Source organism: Podarcis vaucheri (assembly GCF_965113315.1).
Source record: "Podarcis vaucheri genome assembly, chromosome: 14".
In the NCBI taxonomy this organism is placed as follows: domain Eukaryota; kingdom Metazoa; phylum Chordata; class Lepidosauria; order Squamata; family Lacertidae; genus Podarcis; species Podarcis vaucheri.
In genome coordinates this window covers 45105698-45126676 of record NC_138752.1, presented here as the reverse complement: position 1 = coordinate 45126676, position 20979 = coordinate 45105698, and the positions used below count along the sequence as shown (strand labels likewise).

Below are 20979 nucleotides of genomic sequence, written 5' to 3'. Positions count from 1 at the left end.
CTTCACTCTCCCCTGCACCACTGTCTCCCAGACCCAGGAGAGAATTGAAGTGGGAAGAGCAGAAACAGCTTCCGTGCAGTCTTGCAATGTGAATGCAGCCCATCAGGGGAAGAAGGAACATAAACTGGTCCAGGGGAGAGGTCCCCAGTTGCTGCAACCGCTCCATAAAGCATGGACCTGAAAATAGCTGCCTAGATGCTATTGTTCCAGAGCAGTAGAAGCGACTTGGTTCCCTTTGACAATGAAGAATTAACACTCTGCCGTGTGCATTCCTTGGCTGTGAAGTGCCAAGGATGACCATACACTCTGGTTGAGCCCTATGGACATGGCATTACTTCACAGCTGGCACAAACCAGGATCCACTTTGGCCGGACTTCCCAATTCTGACTTTCCAGCTGGTTTCAAATCGTGGTTTGTCCACTTAGGCACCAGTCAACCCTTGCTGTGAATTTCTGAACTGAACTGCTCTAAAATTAGTGCACTTAAGTTGTTGTTTTTCTCGATCTTGCTCTTCTGATCAGTGCAGTGGGATGAATCCCTTGCAGCAGGCTGAGACTTGGCTAAGTCAGTTGTTTTGCATGATGCACTGAACACAGCAATCAGTTTCTCGACGCTGATAGACCATCCTGCTGGTCCGGGATTGATTAGAAGGAATCTGCTGAGAGGAGCTGTTTCTATTCCTAAGTCATCAAAGAGTGGTGCAAATTATACTTAAGCCTCTAGGTTTTGTTTTATGCAGACACGAGCATTTTCTTTCTTGTTTCCCTCTTTTACTAACTTGAAGTTCACTCATTCTCCCTCTTTCTCAAAGCACCGGCAAATTTTGCTCGAAATCTTTTCCAAAAACTACAGAGTGCGCAGAAACGTCATCCAGAATCGGCTGGCCCGGGAATACGGAGAGGAACTAGATAAACAGGAGATTGATAAAATCTTGAAGGTATATATTGAATGGGATGCGTGCAAGCAGTTTTAAAAGGAGACAGTCAACGGGCCCCCTGTTAATAGGATCAGTCCCTCTCTAACCCAGGGATGGTAACCTTCCAGGCTTAACTGGACTACGATTCCCATCATCCCTGCCCATTGGCTTTGCAAGCTGGAGTTGATGGGAGTTGAGAGTCCCGCAGCATCTAGAGGTCACCACCCTTGCTCTTAATTCATTTTGCAAATAGAGCTAGAGAGGGAGTAGACAGACTTTGGGAAAGAAGAGTGGTGGTTGGTATTAGGGGTCTGAACGTAACATTTGATAGCTGACTTCTGCAGCGTCAAACCATTGGTTCATCTAGTAGCTTGGTATTATCTAGGCCATGGGTAGGCAAACTAAGTCCTGGAGGCCAATCGCCTTCTAAATCCAGCCTGCGGACGGTCTGGGAATCAGTGTGTTTTTACATGAGCAGAATGTGTGCTTTTATTTAAAATGCATCTCTGGGTTATTAGTGGGGCATAGGAATTTGTTTTTGGTTTCAGTTACAGATAGGTAGCCGTGTTGGTCTGCCATAGTCAAAATAAAAAAATTCCTTCCAGTAGCACCTTAAAGACCAACTAAGTTAGTTCTTGGTATGAGCTTTCGTGTGCATGCACACTTCTTCAGATACACTGAAACAGAAGTTGCCAGATCCTTCTATATAGTGAGAAGGTGGGAAGGGGTATTACTCAGAAGGGTGGTGGGAATGGGAGATGTATCTGAAGTGTATCTGAAGAAGTGTGCATGCACACGAAAGCTCATACCAAGAACTAACTTAGTTGGTCTTTAAGGTGCTACTGGAAGGAATTTTTTTATTTTGTTTTTGGTTTGTTTTTCAAAATATAGTCCGGCCCCCCACAAGGTCTGAGGGACAGTGGACCGGACCCCTGCTGAAAAAGTTTGTTGACCCCAGATCTAGGCTGACGGGCAGCTGGTGTCCAAAGTGTCCTATTTGTGTCTGGGGTTGAACCTGTGTGCAATGCATGTGCTCTACTATTCAGATGCAGCTGCTCCCTAAGTATCTCTTCAGAATCTGTCCATTCCCTATTGTAGAGAACAGACCACTACCTGCTCTTTAGATGCAAATTTCTAATGATTTGCTAGAACGTGTTTACACACGTGTGTGTCCAGATACTTGCAGATGCACTGATGTCTGGGTGATAACACACTTAGCTTTATTACTGGATTGCTTTGCTCAAGGCGATTCCCAAAGGCCGCTGCCTTTTAAGTTTACTTTTAATCCATCGCCCTAATTGCATTGCATAACTGACTTACAGCAGGTCTCTACCTGGGGCATCTATATTGCTTAAGCTTTAATTAAAATCACCTTTAAAGATTATTTATTAGATTGGCCAATTAAGCAGCCAAGCAAGGGCCAGCTGTGGTATTGAGGCTGGAAGGTAGTGTTTGAAGCCCTGCAAAGCTTTGAAGTCCCCTTTTTCTCGAGCTGTGACCCTCTTTGCAGAGTGGCTGCTATAGGTGCAGTCAGTTGTGAAATGCTGTTTTATAACAAACTATAAATAGCTACTGTTGGGTAGGAAGAAATAATAATAATAATAATAATAATAATAATAATAATAATAATAATAATAATAATTTATTATTTGTACCCAGCCCCTCTGGCTGGGTTTCCCCAGCCACTCTGGGCGGCTTCCAACAGAGACCAAAAATACACTAAAATGTCACACATTAAAAACTTCCCTGAACAGGGCTGCCTTCAGATGTCTTCTAAATATCAGGTAGTTGTTTATCTCTTTGACATCTGATGGATGGGAGGGCATTCCACAGGGCGGGTGCCACTACCGAGAAGGCCCTCTGCCTGGTTTCCTGTAGCTTTGCTTCTCGCAATGAGGGAACCGCCAGAAGGCTCTCAGCGCTGGACGTCAGTGTCTGGGCAGAATGATGGGGGTGGAGATGTTCCTTCAGGTATACTGGGCCGAGGCCGTTTAGGGCTTTAAAGGTCAACACCAAAACTTTGAATTGTGCTTGGAAAATTCCGATATTGCAGATTTTTAGTGTATGGTTCTTGGTTTCACGAATTCTTGGAAATCTTGCTGTTCCCATCCCTAGGTAGGCTTTTAATAACCCTGGAGGGTGGGGTCCCATTGATACCCTCACACCTGTAGAATATTCTTGGAGTTCAGGGACCATTTTCAACCCAAGGACCGCATACACTGCTCTGCAACCTTCTGGGGGCCACATACCGATGGTGGGCAGCGCCAAGGGCAAAAGTAGGTGGAGCAACAAATGTAAATTACCTTCGCTGTCCTTTGTACCTTCTTTCCAGGCAAGCAAGAGGCATTGGAATTCAAGGTCACATTCCAGCCAGGCAAAAACAGAGCAAATAGGGAGAGGCCAGAGGGCCAGATAGAGAGCCCTAGAGGGCCACATTTGGCCCTCAGGTCCAAAGTTGCCTAGCCATATTCCCCCTCACTTCCAAACTTCAGAGGTGAATACCAGTCCTCATATAACCAGAATGGGATATTCCATGGATATATTAGCAGGCTTTGGGGGAAACCCCTAAGGCTTGCACAAATAAGGATCCCCCATCGGCAGAAGCTGAAAGGGCATGCTCAGTGAATGGTCATGCTTCGCTGGGCAGGTGGAACGGCATATTCCCAAAAAGGTACAGTTAGCTGGGGGAATTCCTTAACTGGGGTGTGCTATACACTGCAACGTTTTGTTTCAGATCCCAATCTAGTGTCTTAATCTGACCGGTTTTGTTCTCTAGATTTGGGAGCTGTATATAGCACGGGTTGGTGGGGAAGTTGAAAAGGAGACAGACCAGATGGCTGGATGAGAACTCGGGGAGTGCATGCGCTCTCGCTCTCTTTAATCTGCATTCAGACGGCTAATTAGTTAATTGCACCAATTAGCGGATTCATGCTTTCTGGTCTCTAATAGCGCTTCCAGCCAGGTAACGAGTTGCAATGCTGTGTTGTGATTGTTTCTGTAGGAGGTGGGAAAGGGGTGCCAAATGATTCCCATTGGAAGTGTTACCAGGGCAGGTTGCATTCTCTGAGGATCCTTCTAGTTGCCTAGATTGTATCAACAGAAGTTGGCTGCGGGCACCAAAGCAGTTGCTTTTTCCAGCCAACAGCTCTTCTCTGTGGCTCCCCTGGGTTGCTGCCTCACTTGAAGCTGCCGCCCTGCTCACCTCATGGGGAGCAATGAGGGAAGGTCCTTGGAGTTGTGCAGTTTAGAGGAGCTTGGCAAATAGCAAGGGTGGCAGTGAATTACACACACACACCATACCTTTTTTTTAACTGCTCAGGGCTGTTGAGAATAATGGCTTCTTTTAGTTTCTCAAAAGTACGTGTTGGAGGCACATGTTGAGAATCCTGGATTCGTTGAATGAGCATTGACAATCTAGTTAAACCCCGCCATTCCTAACCTTCTGGGGTCCACAGATCCACTTGCAGTGGGTGGGGGGCTGATTTCCTTCGGGTGACTGTGTCAGGCACAGAAACGACAACCTCCATTTCTCCTCTAAGGATGTAGAGCTGGGGAAAAGCAGGTATCAAACCCTCCAAGACTAGCCCTCCACTTGAGTTTTAGAGCTGGAAAAGCAGCAGGCAGATTGAAGGTGCTCAGAAGTCCCCCTGATGTGCTGGACAGGGACAGGGCTCAGGTGACCACAGTTTTTGTTGGCTCCCAACATCCGGCAGTTGCTGCCTCTTTACCTATTTTGCATTTCTGCATCCTTGTGAAGTGTGCAAATGGTAAAGCTTTATAAATAAGTTGACACACTTTATTTAAAAAAATGCTATGCAGTGTAGAGTTTGTAATGAAAATGGTAAGAATTACTGTATTCCTTCCCGCACATTCTTGGTATTCTCAACTTGGAGAGGACAATGGCTGCCTGTTCACTCTTCCCTCACCCCTCCACCCCACCTCACTGACCTTAATTCTGGTGGTATGCAATTGGAGGCAGAAATCTTCTGTTGCGAGTCTACTTTAGAAGATTATAACAATACTTCTCAACAGCTTTCCCCTTTCTTCCAGGACTGCTGTGTAAGCCAGGGTGGCATGTGGTATCTTAAAGGGACAGTACAGCAACCGGCATCTTGACGAAAGGGGTTTTGCATTAATCGCATCGGATGAACTCCAGGACTGAAGCGGAAAAGGTGGAACAGGCAGGAAAGCAAAATGATGAGGGGCAGAGCCTGTTCTCCTCACAGCCCTATGGATGGATGAAGTTATGGACACGGAGCTGCTCATTTACATGTCTGCATGGCATCCAAAATGCCACCGTTCAACACAAAGAGAAAAAATGGATCTTTGCGAGTTGTTAGGTTTTGGGATTCCTAATAAATTAACTTCTCATCACAAAAAAGGAAAAAAACGCCCACCTACTGACCCAGATGTTACAGATCATGATCTAATGTTTTATTTTGTAACTAATGCCAATAAATTGCAAGTTTACACTTAGATAGTGGGAATTTTTTTTTTTAAATCCCAAATGTTCTTACTTCTAGTTCACCCCCATCCCTTCCTTTTTTGGAAAGCAAGGAACAACCCTACCTCTGGTTCTAGGGAAGAATTGTGGTACTAAATACTGTCTCGTGTATTAAGCTGCCAATTGTTTCTGGAAAAAGGAAGATACATTATGGTTGGGGTGTGTGTTCTTTTTTGCATAGCTAGCAAATGGTGCCTCGGCTATGTGCAGTTTGAATCACCATACTTGGTGCCAATACAGAGCCTCCATTGCTTCAGATAAAATTTTACCTTGAAGGTGGACAATAGCATTAGCTTGAGCACCACCACTTTCTACCTTTGCCAAATGTGAGGATTTCTCTGCTGCTAGTTGGGAAATCTGTTGAGATTTATTCCAGAACAAGTGGGCTTGTTAGCAGCTACGTATTTCATTTTAAATGTACAGGGTCGTTGCTAGTCATCTTTCATACAACAGGTGCACTCTGTAGTTGTGATTTTAATGATCAATGATAACACAGCTCATCAACCTCCAAATAAACATTTAGGCACATGAGCTGGACTGCAGTGTTCTGAAGTCAATGCAGGTGGAGAAGACTTTATTCTTTTAAACAAACATGTGCCTATTACAGCAGCAATACCAAGTATACCAGTGATAGACTGAGGCTGCCCCGAATATCCTTCCCCTTTCCCACCCCCATAGTTCTAAAGGTATTGAAAAAAGCATTAAGTGGTTTTCTACATGCTTCCAAGCACCTAGTTAGTAATCAACTGGCAAATCTCACTTAAACACAGACATGCACACACAAACTTCAGAAGCTTATTTGTTGAAGGGATTTATTTGTGATGGGATTAAAAAAAACAAACCAATATTCAGAATAGCTTACAAATCTTTAAATAAGCTTAAATACAGTTTGGTGGAGTGTGTCCATATCCAGGAAAAACATGTAATTCAAGAACAAGATGCCATTCCCATTTTACACTGTACATAAGGCAGAGATGTTTGTAGTAGCAGCAACCAAGTTAAAGCTGCGATATCCCTTAAGCCGCACATGTTCAGTTTAACTAGTAATGTAATCACAACACTACTGTTGACAGGTACAGTACCTTTTACTCTTGAAAAAACATGCCATCTTATGCAGTACTGGTAAACCCTTCTAAATCCTCAGCTCTGTTACTTATCATCTTTGTGTATTTGAGAGCAACTTTAGGGAACAGAGGTCTGTTCTTAGAGCTATGTGCTCAGTAATATAAAAGCACTGCAATAAGATTTGCTTTCAAGTTCAGCTTGCAATCGCAGAAGATTCTTTTGGGAATAGTTTTGTATGGCCTAGAAAATATGCATAGTAACACCTACCCATTCCTTTTACAGCTTGTTCAAGGTTTTCTAGGCTACATGAAGCCATCCTCCATGTTAAATACAATATTCTTAAGACAAGTGAACAATTACATGCACGTGGTCTTGGCAACAAATGCCATTATTAGCAGCAGAACAGTGTGTTGAACCCATAACCTGCCATAAGACAACTCTCTATACATTAAATAAACCTCAAAAATACCCCCCATCACACCGTAGTCCTTTTTACATACAGAACGTTTGCTACTCCAATGACAACTCCATGCATAAGAGGCATGGTCACTGGCTTAGGCAGCTATGATGGGGCCCATCTGATACTCAAAGCATTAATGTTCAAAATCTTACCAATTTAGTCTTAAACTAGATATGTAATAGGGGTGAAAGATCCAGGAAGAGAAGCTTAAGCTGCCAATTCATGTGAAATCAAGGTCCTGCCTAAAGAATTCTCTGGCATTTTTCCTTTGATGTGACATTATAATCACTGTACCTCATATAAAGTAAGCATTCAGCTCAAGCCTTGTTGAGTTCAAAGTACTTAATGTTTATGCAGTGAGAAATCCTGCCAATAGAATAGCCCAGGCTTCCTCAACCTCGGCCCTCCAGATGTTTTGAGACTACAATTCCCATCATCCCTGACCACGCTCGCTAGGGATAATGGGCGTTGTAGGCCAAAAACATCTGGAGGGCCGAGGTTGAGGAAGCCTGGAATAGCCGGACCTATTTGAGATGTTCAGTGAAAAAGACTGCCCTTATTTCACATAACAGTGGAAGCAATCTTTGCTCATCTTTTCAGGGGATGAAAGCTTCCAAAACTCCCAGCTAGTCACTGAAAGATTGCTTGCTTCCAGGAGCAATTTGAAGTAGCATACACATAGAATGGATACAGAATGCTTGTTACCCAAATGTAGCACACTCGGCAATGGCCACTTCTCTGTTCCAATCATTCCTATAGCAACAATTTCTTCTCAAGACAGCAACTGTACTTTATTTCCAGAAGAACCAATGTCCATCTACTCAAGCAAATTAAACCAGTGCTTTATCTCTGCATGGACATTTCTTGTTAAATTTATTACTTTAAATCGCAGGTCTGACAAAAACAAAATATTAAATGCAAGGAGTCAAATATTAAATGCAAGGAGGTTGCCTTTTAAAAATGTACCAGACTTGCAATTTAATTTCATACCATGTTTAATAGCCGAATTGCCATTGTTGAAGAGAAACACAACACTACAGAAGAATTTCAACTTTCCAACTCAGGGCCGCAGAAAGAATCCAAAAACTAGACCTCCATAAGTGACAACTCTTTACATGCAGCCACTGGGTGGTTTCCAATTCTCCAAAATACAACTTTTATTGCCAGGCATTAGGTGCAGTTAGCAGAGTCACGTAACCATTTCATCTGCCAATTTAGCATAATCTGCAATGTCCTGAGCGAATCAGTGGCAACAACTGTCTCAAACACACACACACCCCAAAACAAGTGGACCCAACCCAGCCTACAAGTTCAAAAAGTCAACCTACATGTACTCTAGCAGAACAGACATGCAGCAATGTCTCAAATGAAACATTCAGACAGCTACTTCTCAAGAACAACGGTTTTCTAAGGTAGTAGTGATGTACAGAAAGTTTGTTAAGGCTGAGAAGGAAAGGATTTATACTTTGCTCGGTGTTCATCTATTTCCTGTTTGGTTTTCTTGATACAACTAAAGATTTCCTTAAAGAGAAGCTTGTATTCGGGTGGAGGGTTTGAAGGCAAGCTAGCTGGGGCTGGGTCAGCATTTGGGGGTTCAGCTTCTCCAACACACATGTCCAAGGATTTATTCCCCACTCTGACATCTTTGGAATACTGTTTAGAAGTTTGTACAGCTTTGTGTTTCAATGACTCCTCGTCTAGTTGACACTTCTTCAGGAGGTCTTCATACTTGACCTTCAAAGCGTTATACTGTGCATCAACCTCGTTAAGCAGAGAGATGCCCCTTTGCTTTACAGCTTCTGCCCGCCGGATACAGGTTTCTTCATGGCCCTTTATTAGAAGATCCCCACCTGCAACACTGCCAAGGAAGGTCTCACTGGTGCTTCTTTTGAGTGCTCTTCTGTCGGGTTCTGGGACAGTTAAAAGAATCCCATCAGAAGAGCTCCAATCTGAAGGGCTCTGACTCAGATCTCTCTCTAAAGAATCTTTGAAGGAAATAAAAAAAGACTCTGGAACAAGCTTTTCCACCCCGTTAGCAAAGGTGCTTTCAGACTGAAATATCTGCTTCATTTCAGCCACTTCAAACTCAAGCTCTTCAGCTCTGGCTCGGTATAGATCGACATCCACCAACCTCTGCTCAAGATCACAGTTCTCCTTCAGCATGAGATTGTACTCTTCCTCCATCGTCATCCTCTTCTCTTTTTCCATGCTGAGCTGTGCTTGCAAAAGAGTCATTGCCTTTTTTAACCTCTGGTTTTCTTCCTCCAGAGGACTCAGTTGGCTATCCACAGAAGTAATTTTTTCCGCAAAAACATGGTCATAAACAAAATACCTAGACACAAACAACAAGAGCCAATGAAAAGCATTAGTTAGCTCTTCCCAATAACTCGCTTTTTTTGTATACAAAGGGTAACTTTATTATGGATGAATAAAGCACATCAGAGTGTGCCAGTTTCTAGACATGAGCCCTAAAGTGAAAGAGCTGCCTGTATTAGGTCTGTACAAAAACTAGAGATTGTACCTTGCCTTTGTAAAAGGCTAGAAATACCTAGGTAAGCATTGTAGAGTTAAATCAACAACTTAGATAAATTTCTTCAGAAAGAGGATCTGGGTTGGACAATTTTACAATTCAGAGAACGCACATCTATATCAAAACTTGTAACAGTCACCATCAAGTCTCCATCCCTATGACTCTCTACCAACCTTCTGAAAGCCATACTGTTCATAAGGATACAATACCAGTTCTGACATAAGGCAAACACCTTAATGGTTGACCTTAAAGAAAAAGGTCTGTCACTAGTTGGCCTGAAGAGAACAGGAAATAGGCTGATTTAGAGACCTTTGAAGGGCTAATGAAAGAGACCTAGATTTCCCAGGAACTTCCTTTACAAAAATTCCCAACATCGTTTTCAACTAAAGTGCAGAAATCAGCCCAAAGTTAGAATCATAGAATCATAGAGTTGGAAGAGACCACAAGGGCCATCGAGTCCAACCCCCTGCCAAGCAGGCTGTATATGACAGGTTCACTTAAGAGCTGATGAGGACAGGTCTTCAATAATCTTTGTTTAATCATATGCCATCACTAAACTTGACACATTTCCTAATCAGAATATGCTTGACTTTTTTTTTTTTACTTCTCTACCAAAACTGAACAACATTAAATAACTTTTCCACAGAAAAAGGCTGCTTTTAAAATGAACTTGAAACTTACTTGCGAAGGTCATACAATTCCTTCAGACATGCAAAACTATGAACAGATCTTGGATGCTCACACCGTTCACGATTCGCGTACCCTTGCCCAGAATTCTTCAACTCTTCCACTTGTCTCTGGAGATCATCAATATGTGCTTGAAGACTTTCAATAGTCTCAGTAAGGCTGGGGGGAAAATTTCACACACAGAAGTACACAAATTTGTCAGCATAAGTCAAGTTTGACACATCTACAATTGTTTAAACTGCAGATTTCTTTGAGAGATGTGTGTGTTCCAGGATATTGACTCTGGGAGTCAGAAACTCTGTCTTTTGGTTATTACTTGACCCCCAAAGTATCATTGGGAGAAGGCATCAGGGTTCATTCTTTTTCCACCACCATCCTGAGGAGGAAAAGCTAACAAGTACCTCCAAAGGCTCCATGTCACTTTAACAGACGTCTCCCTCACCCAAATAAAGACTCTGCTTTTCTAGTGGATTCCATTTTGCAAGATTAGAAAGAAGCTATATTCAAACAAGGACGGAATCTTTCAGTTCAGCTGTTAGCTTAATGAAAGTGGTGGCGGGAGGGATATAGGGGGACACAGGGAGAAAGGTCAGTCCCTACTCCCAACCTCAGCCCAGGCAGAATCCAGGAGGGTCAAGCAACAATTGAATTATACAGACATTGTTGGAGTAAAATATGCAATATATATATGGTGCATGTTAAGGAAGGGAAACAAAGTGCCATATTTGGTAAGCATATTACCTTATTATCTTTTGCTGCGAGGCTCTACTGTCAAAAACTAGCTTTTGATTAGCATCTTCCAGTTCTCTGGCAGTGACATCAAGCTGTTCGTAAACTTTGGCATGTTGATCATTCATTTGACGCAGAAGTTCCACCTGCTTTGTAAGATACTACAAAATAATGTACAGTTAATGTTGCAAATGTAATTAAAGAGGGGTTCCTTAACCAGCGGCTGAAATTACATTATTTTTGCTGCTTTCCTTGCAATCTCAAGCAATGATAGTTAAGAAGATTAGCAGGACGATACTGAAGTACATACGCCTTCTTCTTACCCCAAATGAGAGGCACTATACAACTAACCTTTTTCAAACAACTCAGGCCAGAGTAATCCCTCAGACTGCTAAAGGTCTCTGCGGGAGTAAACACAGAGCTCTCCTATTTTACTCTCCAAGCACACAAGTCATGGTAAAGTTCCGTAACAAGGAAGATAAAATTAGGCCTAGGATTCAACATAGTTTACGTACATGGCCCAACAGGCTTTCTGTCTCAAACATGACCCCCCCCCTCCACCATGGCAAATCACTTTGGAAATTGATGGGAGCATAAAGTTTGAGACTAACTAATCTCTTGTTCAAAGTGAAACACTCCACTGGGCATGCTTAACCCTTAGGCACACTTGAAGGAGAGCTTTAGATTTTGACTCAAGGGTTTATTTCTAAAACTACAGACACTTTCAAGAAGCTGAAAAGACATAATGGGTAAATAGGGCAACACTGCATAGCATATCTTGTCAGCTGATAGTGAGTTCCTACTTTCCCCGTTATAAATTGAGTTACTCTTGCAATCCCCGTCAAGGGGCTCCTGTTTTAAATCTATATTAAATGTTTAGTGCAAGCCTCTTTATTCAAGAAATATAACAGGTTGTTTATTTTTAAAGCTGTGAAAACTACTTTCAGAAAGCCTTGGCTAAGAGGTGTCCGGCATAAGAATACTAAACCATTAACTTTAAGCTGCTTTGCAAGAGAGGCAAACTCTGGATTTCCGCCTCAAACACTATTCAATCGCATGTTCCCAACTATGAGAAACAGAAATGCAGTAAAATGACTTGAGATAACTGGTGAGAACAGTTCCATTTAGCATATTTCAAGTCAATCAATATGCCAAAGAAGTTGCACAGGAAGAATTATGATAACAATGCTGGAATTTTGTACACATTGCTAATACATGAATCTTTCACATAACCTGAAGTTTAAAGCCACTACTCTAAGTAGCCGAGTAGCCTATTGATTATATAATCAAATCTTCTGTGCTGGAATCTTTTTTTTCCCCTCATTAAAATGATTGATAGGCTTACATTTTGAGAAGTCTAAAGCAGGATTACAAGTTAATCTAGTACCACCTGCAACCTTTACCCTATTAGAATCAATTAGACATATTACCTGTTGCAATTTATAGTCAGCCTGTGAGCAACACAGGGTTTAGCCAAGGTTAGCATTAACCTGAATCTCAGTGTAAACATGAACCAGATTAATTTTGTCTGCTATTCTGAAAGCAAGCTGAAGATCTTGTTATAATAAAGCACTGCCAGCTAAAATGGCATCTACAATGTCATGTTATCAGAAACATGGAGAGGAAGCTTTCAAACTGATCAGAGCCCACTTGTAGTTGAGAGTGCAACTAGCAATGCAATCTTGTATATTTTTGCTTAGAAGAAAGCCCCACTGGAATCAATATGAGTTATTCCCAGGTAAACTGGCAAGGTTGCAACCAAAACCATTTAAAACATGTTTTATGTACAATTTCAAATGGCACATAGATGCGCCACACCAGCTTTCCTCAACCTTTTGCCTTCCACATGTTTTGGACTTACATTCCCATCAGCTCTGACCAGTGGTCAGAGACGATAGTTGTGGTCCAGCAACATCTAGAAGGCACCAGATTGGAACTTTATTCCGTACTCTTCTCATTCTGCAAACTTCCATACTCTAGAGGAGCAGAAGCAGATTTGCACTCTTGGTTGGAAGATACAAAAAGCTGAATCCATGTAATTGAACAGAAAACACCACCCTCAATTGCAAAGCCTTTTACTGGGGGAACAGGCAAACTGCTGTGTTTATTTGGTACATTCATATTCTATTTTCATTTTTCATTTTTTAACTATTATTATTATTATTAATTGAATTTATATACCGCCCTATAACTGGAGGTCTCAGGGCAGTTCACAGAATAAAATCAAAATATAAAACCACAAAATACATAATCAAAATAAAAACAACCACCCAATACCCCCCCAAACCCCACATTTTAAAAGAGCATTCTACCCATTAGTTCTACAATTCCCATGCCAGCTTGTAATACAAAAGTTAAACATAAAAACCAAATTGATAGGCACTGAACACTACAGCTAACTTCAATAGCTGGTGTCCTTTATATTTATCTGTTTTTAAAAATACATTCATACACCAATATGTTATTTCTCCCCTAGAGCTAGAAAAAAGGAAGGAAAAGGAAAATCCTTAGTGCCTTGTACACATCGAGCCTAAGATTAGCAATATTAAATATTTGGCTTTCATGTGTTCAAACATTTCACTTCCATTATCTTGCAGTAATTCTAACCATGAGCCCATAAGGAGTAACCTAATATTGCAGGTAGGCAATGGGGCCATGTGAAAGATAGCTTGCCTGGGCCATCTGTGAGTTCATGACTGAAGATTCAAATAGAGGACGTTCTGGTCTGAAGTACAGTCACTGCTCTAGGCCAGAATAATGGGCATATAGCCTTTGGGCTGTACATTATGCTCACTTGCCCCCAGTGTGCAGTTGTTACCTCTATCTCCTGCAGTTGCTCTTGATTGGTGGAATACATCTGCTGCAGGGATGTCTCCAACTCTGTGTTTCGATCCAAGAGTGTCTTCCCAAGCTCAGCAGCAAGATGGAGATCTAAAATGAGTTGTGTGTATTTAAACTGGTGCAAATGCTATTGTGTTTTTCAAGGACAAACTTTGGTAATAATGGTTATGGCACATTTTAAAAAAACACACCCTACAATTCCTAAGAACAACTAATCACAGCTCACATTTTTCCAGTTTTTTTTTTTTTTTTTTGTGTGTACTTTATGGATGTTAGAGTTCTGTCCATCTCTTATTTTGACTCTCTCTAATACATCCTCATTGCAACGGACGTAGAAAGAGATTAGTGATGCCCTTCTAGGACTTGCCTACTTCAATCAAGTCATACAGTTTGAAAAGCAGATACTTCAAGTACTCTACCCAATTTCCTACCCGTGTTCTAGTGCACTAAGGTGCCACCTGACCACTAAGTTTTCAAGTTCAGGTATAGAGCTGTAGTGATGACTAGGTATCAGAGAATGCATGTTATTTAAAAACAGGTCAACTTCTGATGATACCAAAGGCTGAAATTCAACAGATTCTTAAAACCTGCACACCCTAAATACTATCACGAGAAGTCGGTAAAATCAAAATCTGTCATTTTAGCCATTTATGAAGATCAAGAGCACTCCCTGCCATCAGCACCTCCTTTTCCAACTGTGAGAGCTTACATATATTCATGCTGCCTGTCTGTGATTTGTCAAGAACCTGGTATAACCCTTAAAGATGAGTTTTGCTTAGATATGCTATTTGTCAACATGACATTTCTCCAATTCATTTTTGGAGTGGTGCTCCCTTGAACAGCATCACCTACGCCCACAATTTGTACTATTTCGTACACATTTTTACCCTTTTTTGTTTCTAGTTTTAAAAAACATTTAATAACTAATATGCACCTTTTAAGAAGAGACTTCTCCTAGCAGTATTTGCAAGACTTAAAAGCAGATAATTTGCAACTGACTGAACAAGTTATTCTGGTTACCAAGTGCTTAGAATACACAATTTTATTTAATGCTTTTCCTTTACAGCTACATAGATCAGCATCTTAAAATATATCAGGAAGAACTCACAGACTTAACAAGTTGCCTCCTCCTATGCCAAGTTAGCTTTTTAAGTAACAAGTGACCTTTTTTTTTTCTCTACGCCAAAGTTAAACTAAAATATACCCAAACTAGAATTAAATACAATCCTCTAACAATCTCTGGAACTGCCATGTAGACAGCTGTTATCAGGTTTGGAGGAGAAAATGAAGAAAAATGCAGAACCTCTGTTTAAATGCCACCCAGAAGAGTGGCAATACAAGAAAACTTGGTTAATACTTGAGACACAACCTTCCTAATCCATTACTCAACCATAAAATGCATTTGCCTATGCTTAACAGTTCAAAGTTCAGTTACTCCATCACTAACAATTTCCTGAACGTGGTATTAGATTCCCTACGAAGCTGCATTCAAAATTTAAACAGCAACAGGACAACAATCCCATTTCAACTCTCAACTCTCATTCTACATCCATCGTACTGCTAGACCTATGACAACACTGCCACACATATGCATAGTGTAAGCAAGTGCACAATCACTGCCATACCCATGCAGAGCCAGGGTCGTGAAGTGGTGAGAGTGCTGGACTAGAATATGGGAGTCGAGTTCAAAACCCCATTCAGCCATGAAGCTCACCAGGTGCCTTGAGCCAGTCACTCTTTTTCAGTCTATCCTACCTCACAGAACTGTTGTGAGGATAAGATGGAGAGGGTGGGGGGGGGGAACAACCATGTATGCTACCTTGAGTGCTTTGGAAGAGAGAAGGAACAGAAATGTAGTTTTTAAAATGGACACTGGGGATGTAACTGTTAAAAGTTTCGATTTGGAGCAGCGACTGGGAATCTGTGACCCTCTGGGTTTGTTTAGTTCATGAAATTCATATACCTTTCTATGTGATTCTTAAGATTCTCCCTAGGCCTTGCCCCCTCACCTTCCTCAAATGCTTTTTTTGCCTGGGTAGAATATGCCCTTGAATGTCTCATGCCCGCCTGGACAGGTAGGTGTATGTGTGTAGAAACCTCTGATTTCTGTATAGCTGGAATGCGAAGTTAAGAGTAACCTACTGCTTCACTCACTTTCCCCTCAAGCAGCCCCCCCAGAAGGTCCCCCACGGGGGAATGTGGTACTCTGGCTGAAAAAGGTTTCCCACTCCCATTCTGAATGCTTGATAAAATGATATCTTTAATAACGATCCCATCACAACAGATGTTATACCAGCTGGCCTGCAGTTCCCTTGATTTCTTTTAAAAAATCAGTGTTCTATTGGCTGCTTTCCAGTCCTCTAGTACAGAGGTCAACCTTAGGGACACGTTACATATTTTTGCTAAACAGTCAGCAATTTCATATTTGAGTTCTTTAACTCTAGATGCCAGACAGACAGACTTGTTAATTTTTAATTTGTCCATGACATCAAAGAACTTCATCTCGTCACTACTGTTCACTTGAATTCTCCACATGCTCCGCCTGGAAAACTAAGTTCAGGCATCTACATCTTCTGCAATCATAGTAAGGAAGCCATCAGTGAGACTAAGCAAGGAATGCTTCTGCAAATTAAAGTCTCTTCGCAAGTTTATATTTCTCCACCAACATCTTTAGTGCCCGGAGAATTACCAGTTTTGCAATTTGTCATCCAACTAGATTAAACAGTCTTGAAGTAGCAAGGCACAGTATGCTGCCTGAGGCTGCAAAATGAATCATAAATGCCACATTCCAAATATTGAAATGCATTAGCAGTATAAAAGAGGGGAGACTGAAGCTATTCAAGACAACTGCTTAGATAATGAGACATTATAAATCATTTGTCCACATGGTGCAAGACAAAAATTACAAAGCTTAAGGCAAAGTTATACATGTTTATTGAAATCTTCCATTGGAGAGACAAAAGCATATATTCTAACTTTAAAAAAAATACTTTGATCTGGAAATTTCAAACAATGGAAAATCATCTAAGTGTCTCAGAAACTTAACACTTTGGGTGGGTGGGTGGGTTTTCTAAATCACACCTTCCCTTTTCCACAACTTGAAAATGCCAATTTAAAATTGAATGTTGGCAGAAGAATGGTTAGTTGACTGCAATAATGCAATAAAGTTGGACTGTCAATGCAAGAATAACAAAGATCAAGCTGACTTATTAAAGGAGCTACATATTCAAACAGTTGTATAACAATGCAGTGAGCAAGAGCTTTGACTATATAAACACATCTCAGACGTGCCTTTGACTGTCCCCATTTCCTGGCTATTTCGAGGTTTTTAAACTGGGTAAGACAAGTCCTAGATACTATTTGAAGAAAGAGCTCTATTTTTAAACACACTGCAGTTTATTGGCTTATGTAGAAGTAATGCCTGTTGAAGTTACTGAAACTACAAGAAATGCTGTTACGGGAGCAAGAATACATATATCACATCAGCTTCTGCACAAACCAATATAACACAGAACAAAAAATAAAAATAAAAATTGGAGAATTTCAACAGTTACACTTCCAGCATCCAAAGCTGAATTATGTGACACCCTCAGCTTCCTAGATACATGTCAGAGTCTTAATTATTGGTCCTTGAAAAAACCAAGCAGAGCTGTACTGTAAAATACTGGCTGCTTTTACCATACGAAAGGCACTCTTTCTACCCCTGTACCCCACAAGCCTCCTCCAGACTGCATACCAAACTCATTTTTCTTCTACTCAGCAGCTTCTACTTATAGCACAACCTGCCTTATTCCTTGAAAAGCTATTTATTCAAAATACAAATACATGGGCACCTGTAGTTTTTAATATTTAGGGTGCAAGAACAGAGTCTGAATCTTTCTATGGCTTACTTAGTCTCATTGAAGTAAGTAGTGCTAGAGTAAAATCTTGAAGGTCTTCCACCAACTGAATTTCTCCAGTTTAATTTATATTTGTTAACCTAGAATAACTCATACCCAAGTTTGATCATGAATTCAGACTAGAACCAGTGCTTCTTGCAAATGTGCATTAAATGGTGGGGAAACTGCATGTTTACTTTCACCAGTCTGTAAAGAGCTTTCCAGAAATCTAATTACATACTGTACATGTTTATTTGGCAGTTAAATTTCACCATGTTCAAAGGGCTTACTTATGAGCCTTTCAAGCACCTTCACTCTTGAGAAAGTCCCACTGAAGTCTGAAGGATTCAATTTCCAAATAAAACTTGTAAGGAATTAGCCTGTACCTATATCTTTAGCAGAATCTAAACAGATTTAAATGCCCCTGAGCACACATAAGATACAGATACTTTTTTATGCGACCACAGACCCAAACAAAATAAAACCAACTGTTTAGCCTGGAGAAGAGGAGGTTAAGGGGTGATATGATAGCCATGTTCAAATATATAAAAGGATGTCACATAGAGGAGGGAGAAAGGTTGTTTTCTGCTGCTCCAGAGAAGCGGACACGGAGCAATGGATCCAAACTACAAGAAAGAAGATTCCACCTAAACATTAGGAAGAACTTCCTGACAGTAAGAGCTGTTCGACAGTGGAATTTGCTGCCAAGGAGTGTGGTGGAGTCTCCTTCTTTGGAGGTCTTTAAGCAGAGATTTGACAACCATATGTCAGGAGTGCTCTGATGGTGTTTCCTGCTTGGCAGGGGGTTGGACTCAATGGCCCTTGTGGTCTCTTCCAACTCTATGATTCTATGTACAAGTAAAATACAATTGCATACAAAATCCATTAAAGTGGTTTGCAATGCTGGGCATGCATTTTGAGAACCATGCCTTCCTGACCTTCCATGGTCCTCTCCCCTCATCATGCATCCTCAATGCGTCTTCCACAAGTTCTCTTGTCACAATTCCAGTTCCTCCCCTCACAAATAGCATCATAACTGGTGTCCCCAAATCCCCATTACTCTTCCCCATACCACCGTCAAGTAACTTCTCTCTACCTAAGTGTTCTTCCCACTGGACTTCGGTCACCCTCAAGCCACTCATACCTCATAGCATACTACCTCCCAAGCCTCTACCCCTACATCCCTGCTTTTGTTACTTTCTCCCCATAAGTCCTCATTACTTCTTCCCCCTCTCTCCTTCCCTAGCCCCTTTGGTGTGCTTTTATTATGCCACAAATCACATATTGGGGTCTAAATGACTAGGGATACTCACTTATGGTGGAGATAAATAATTAAAGCCGAATATAAAATGTGCTTTGACAATGACAAAAGATATGACGGGCGGGGGAACTAAATCCATTAAGCTGATGGGTGAGGGATGGGGTGACAAAGAGCTAAGCCTGTGATCCTAACCATGTGTACTCAGAAGTCCTAATGAATTCAGTGGGGCTTATTCCCTAAATCACGAAAAGGTGCAGGTGAAAAGCTTGAGATGAATGATGAGGGATACACCCTAGAGATGAGCTAGTTGGGCGGGAGAAAAAGCCATGAGCAGGTGAGCATGAAAGGCATGATAGAAATACTTATTTGAGACCAAAAGAAAAGAAAACAAGAAGAGATAAAACTATGACTGTGTGAAATAAAGGAAAGACAAGCAGGGACCTACTGCTGCCAATATCCATTAATTGCTCTCTGCTATTGAGAGGCAGTTTGGTGGAGTGGTTAAAGTCCAAGCTTTCTCCAACTTGGGTCTCTAGAGGTTGCTGGACAACAGTTCCCATCATTTCCAGCCAGCATGGCCAGTGGTCAGGGGTGATGGGTGAAGAACATCTGGGGACCCATGGTTGAGAAAAGCTGGGTTAGACTGCTGGACCAGAACCAGGGAGAAAGGGATTTGTAATCCCCACTCAGCCATGAAGCTTCCTGGGAGACCTTGAGCCAGTCACTCGCTCTCAACCTAACTTACCTCACAGGATTGTTGTGCGCAGTGCTTTTTTCTGAGGCGACTTTTTTCCAAGTTTGGCCTCATTGAGAGGCATTCTTTCAATAGGAGTAGGAAAATGAGTGTACCCCTCAACATTTATTTATTTGAAAAAAGCACTGGTTTTTTTCTGAGGCGACTTTTTTCCAAGTTTGGCCTCATTGAGAGGCATTCTTTCAATAGGAGTAGGAAAATGAGTGTACCCCTCAACATTTATTTATTTATTTATTTGAAAAAAGCACTGGTTGTGAGAATGAAATGGGGAGGAGGAAAACTATGCACATTACCACCATTTCATATTTATTCATATCCCACCAAAGCGCCTAACCGCTAAAATAGAAACGTAGAATGCAATCTTTAAAAAAAAATGTGTATCACCTTCGCTCTTTGAAGGAAAAGCGGGATACAGTACTGTATAAAGAAAGAAAGGGGCGGACACAGGCTGTGCTTTTTACATCCCGCTGCCCTTTAACGCCTGCCTTCGCTCTTCTTTCGCCTGGGCGCCCGGCGTCTTCTCCACACGGGCGTGCCCCACACGCATCTACCTGCGACACGTGAGGATGGATCTCCGCGCTTCTGAAACCCGCTAGTCCTCAGTAAGGCGCCGCAAGGCTCTTCACTTATTCGAAAAATTACAGAAAAAACCCCAACCGCCTCACTTTCCTCTCCTCGACCGTTTCATGGTCTCTCTCTCTCCTCTCTTTCCCGCAGTTTCCACCTCGGCTCCCCCTCAGCCATTGTCTCCCCCCCCCTCCTCTATTGTCCCAGTCCCACCTTCTTCCCTTCTCCTCGCCGCCTCTTTCCCAGCCCCCTGACCCACCCGCAGCCCCTCAGGACCCTCGGCCGACCCGCTCCTCCTCCTCCTCCGCCGCCGCCCTCACCTTGCTGCAGGTCCTGCTGGTCGTACCACGGCTCATCCTCGCGGATCTCGAACTCCTCCACCAAACTGTCGGTGAGCATCGCGGAGCCGCCCTCGCCCTCGCTTCCCAACCCGAGAAGCAGCGCCGCGAGCCTCCCGGGGACCGACGCCCGCTCCCCGCCGCGCCTCTTTATCCCCTGCCTGCCCGCCCGCGCTTCGCCTCAGCAGAGCGCTCCGCTCGCCGCCGTTTAAACCCGCTCCCGAACTTTCCCGAGCGCTTCCGGACTGCGCCGAACACCCCTCCCGACCAAGCCCGGCATCACCGCCGAAGGGGGAAAGCGGGGGGGGGGGGCGGAGGAAGGACGCCGAACAAGGAGACGGGCGGCTGTTAGCAGAGCAACGTGGCAAGAGGCTGGGGCGGTAGCGATTCAAAACACGGAGTCAGCCGGAGCCCACCCTGAGAAGAGCCAATGGCGGGCCGGCGTCCGC

General features: G+C 42.5%; 2 protein-coding genes across 3 annotated transcripts in view; one reads left to right on the top strand and one right to left on the bottom strand.

Moving 5' to 3' along the window:
* Nucleotides 1–5392, top strand: part of POLR3E (RNA polymerase III subunit E) — a 41344-nt gene extending 35952 nt beyond the window's left edge. For both annotated transcript variants that reach the window (XM_082199739.1, XM_082199740.1), the window contains 2 exons: nt 812–937; nt 4967–5392. In XM_082199739.1, coding sequence (XP_082055865.1) covers nt 812–937; nt 4967–5032 — 192 coding nt within the window. In that variant the 3' untranslated portion in view covers nt 5033–5392. The remainder of the gene's footprint in view (nt 1–811; nt 938–4966) is intronic.
* Nucleotides 5393–6215: 823 nt separating this feature from the next.
* CDR2 (cerebellar degeneration related protein 2) lies at nt 6216–20731 on the bottom strand. The gene is made up of 5 exons (XM_082199800.1): nt 20513–20731; nt 13710–13822; nt 10904–11052; nt 10157–10321; nt 6216–9277 (listed from the first exon to the last, which is right to left on the bottom strand). The coding sequence occupies exons 1-5, from the start codon at nt 20589–20591 to the stop codon at nt 8383–8385; spliced, it is 1401 nt and encodes a 466-aa protein (XP_082055926.1). The 5' UTR covers nt 20592–20731; the 3' UTR covers nt 6216–8382.
* Between the last annotated feature and the right edge of the window lie 248 nt (nt 20732–20979).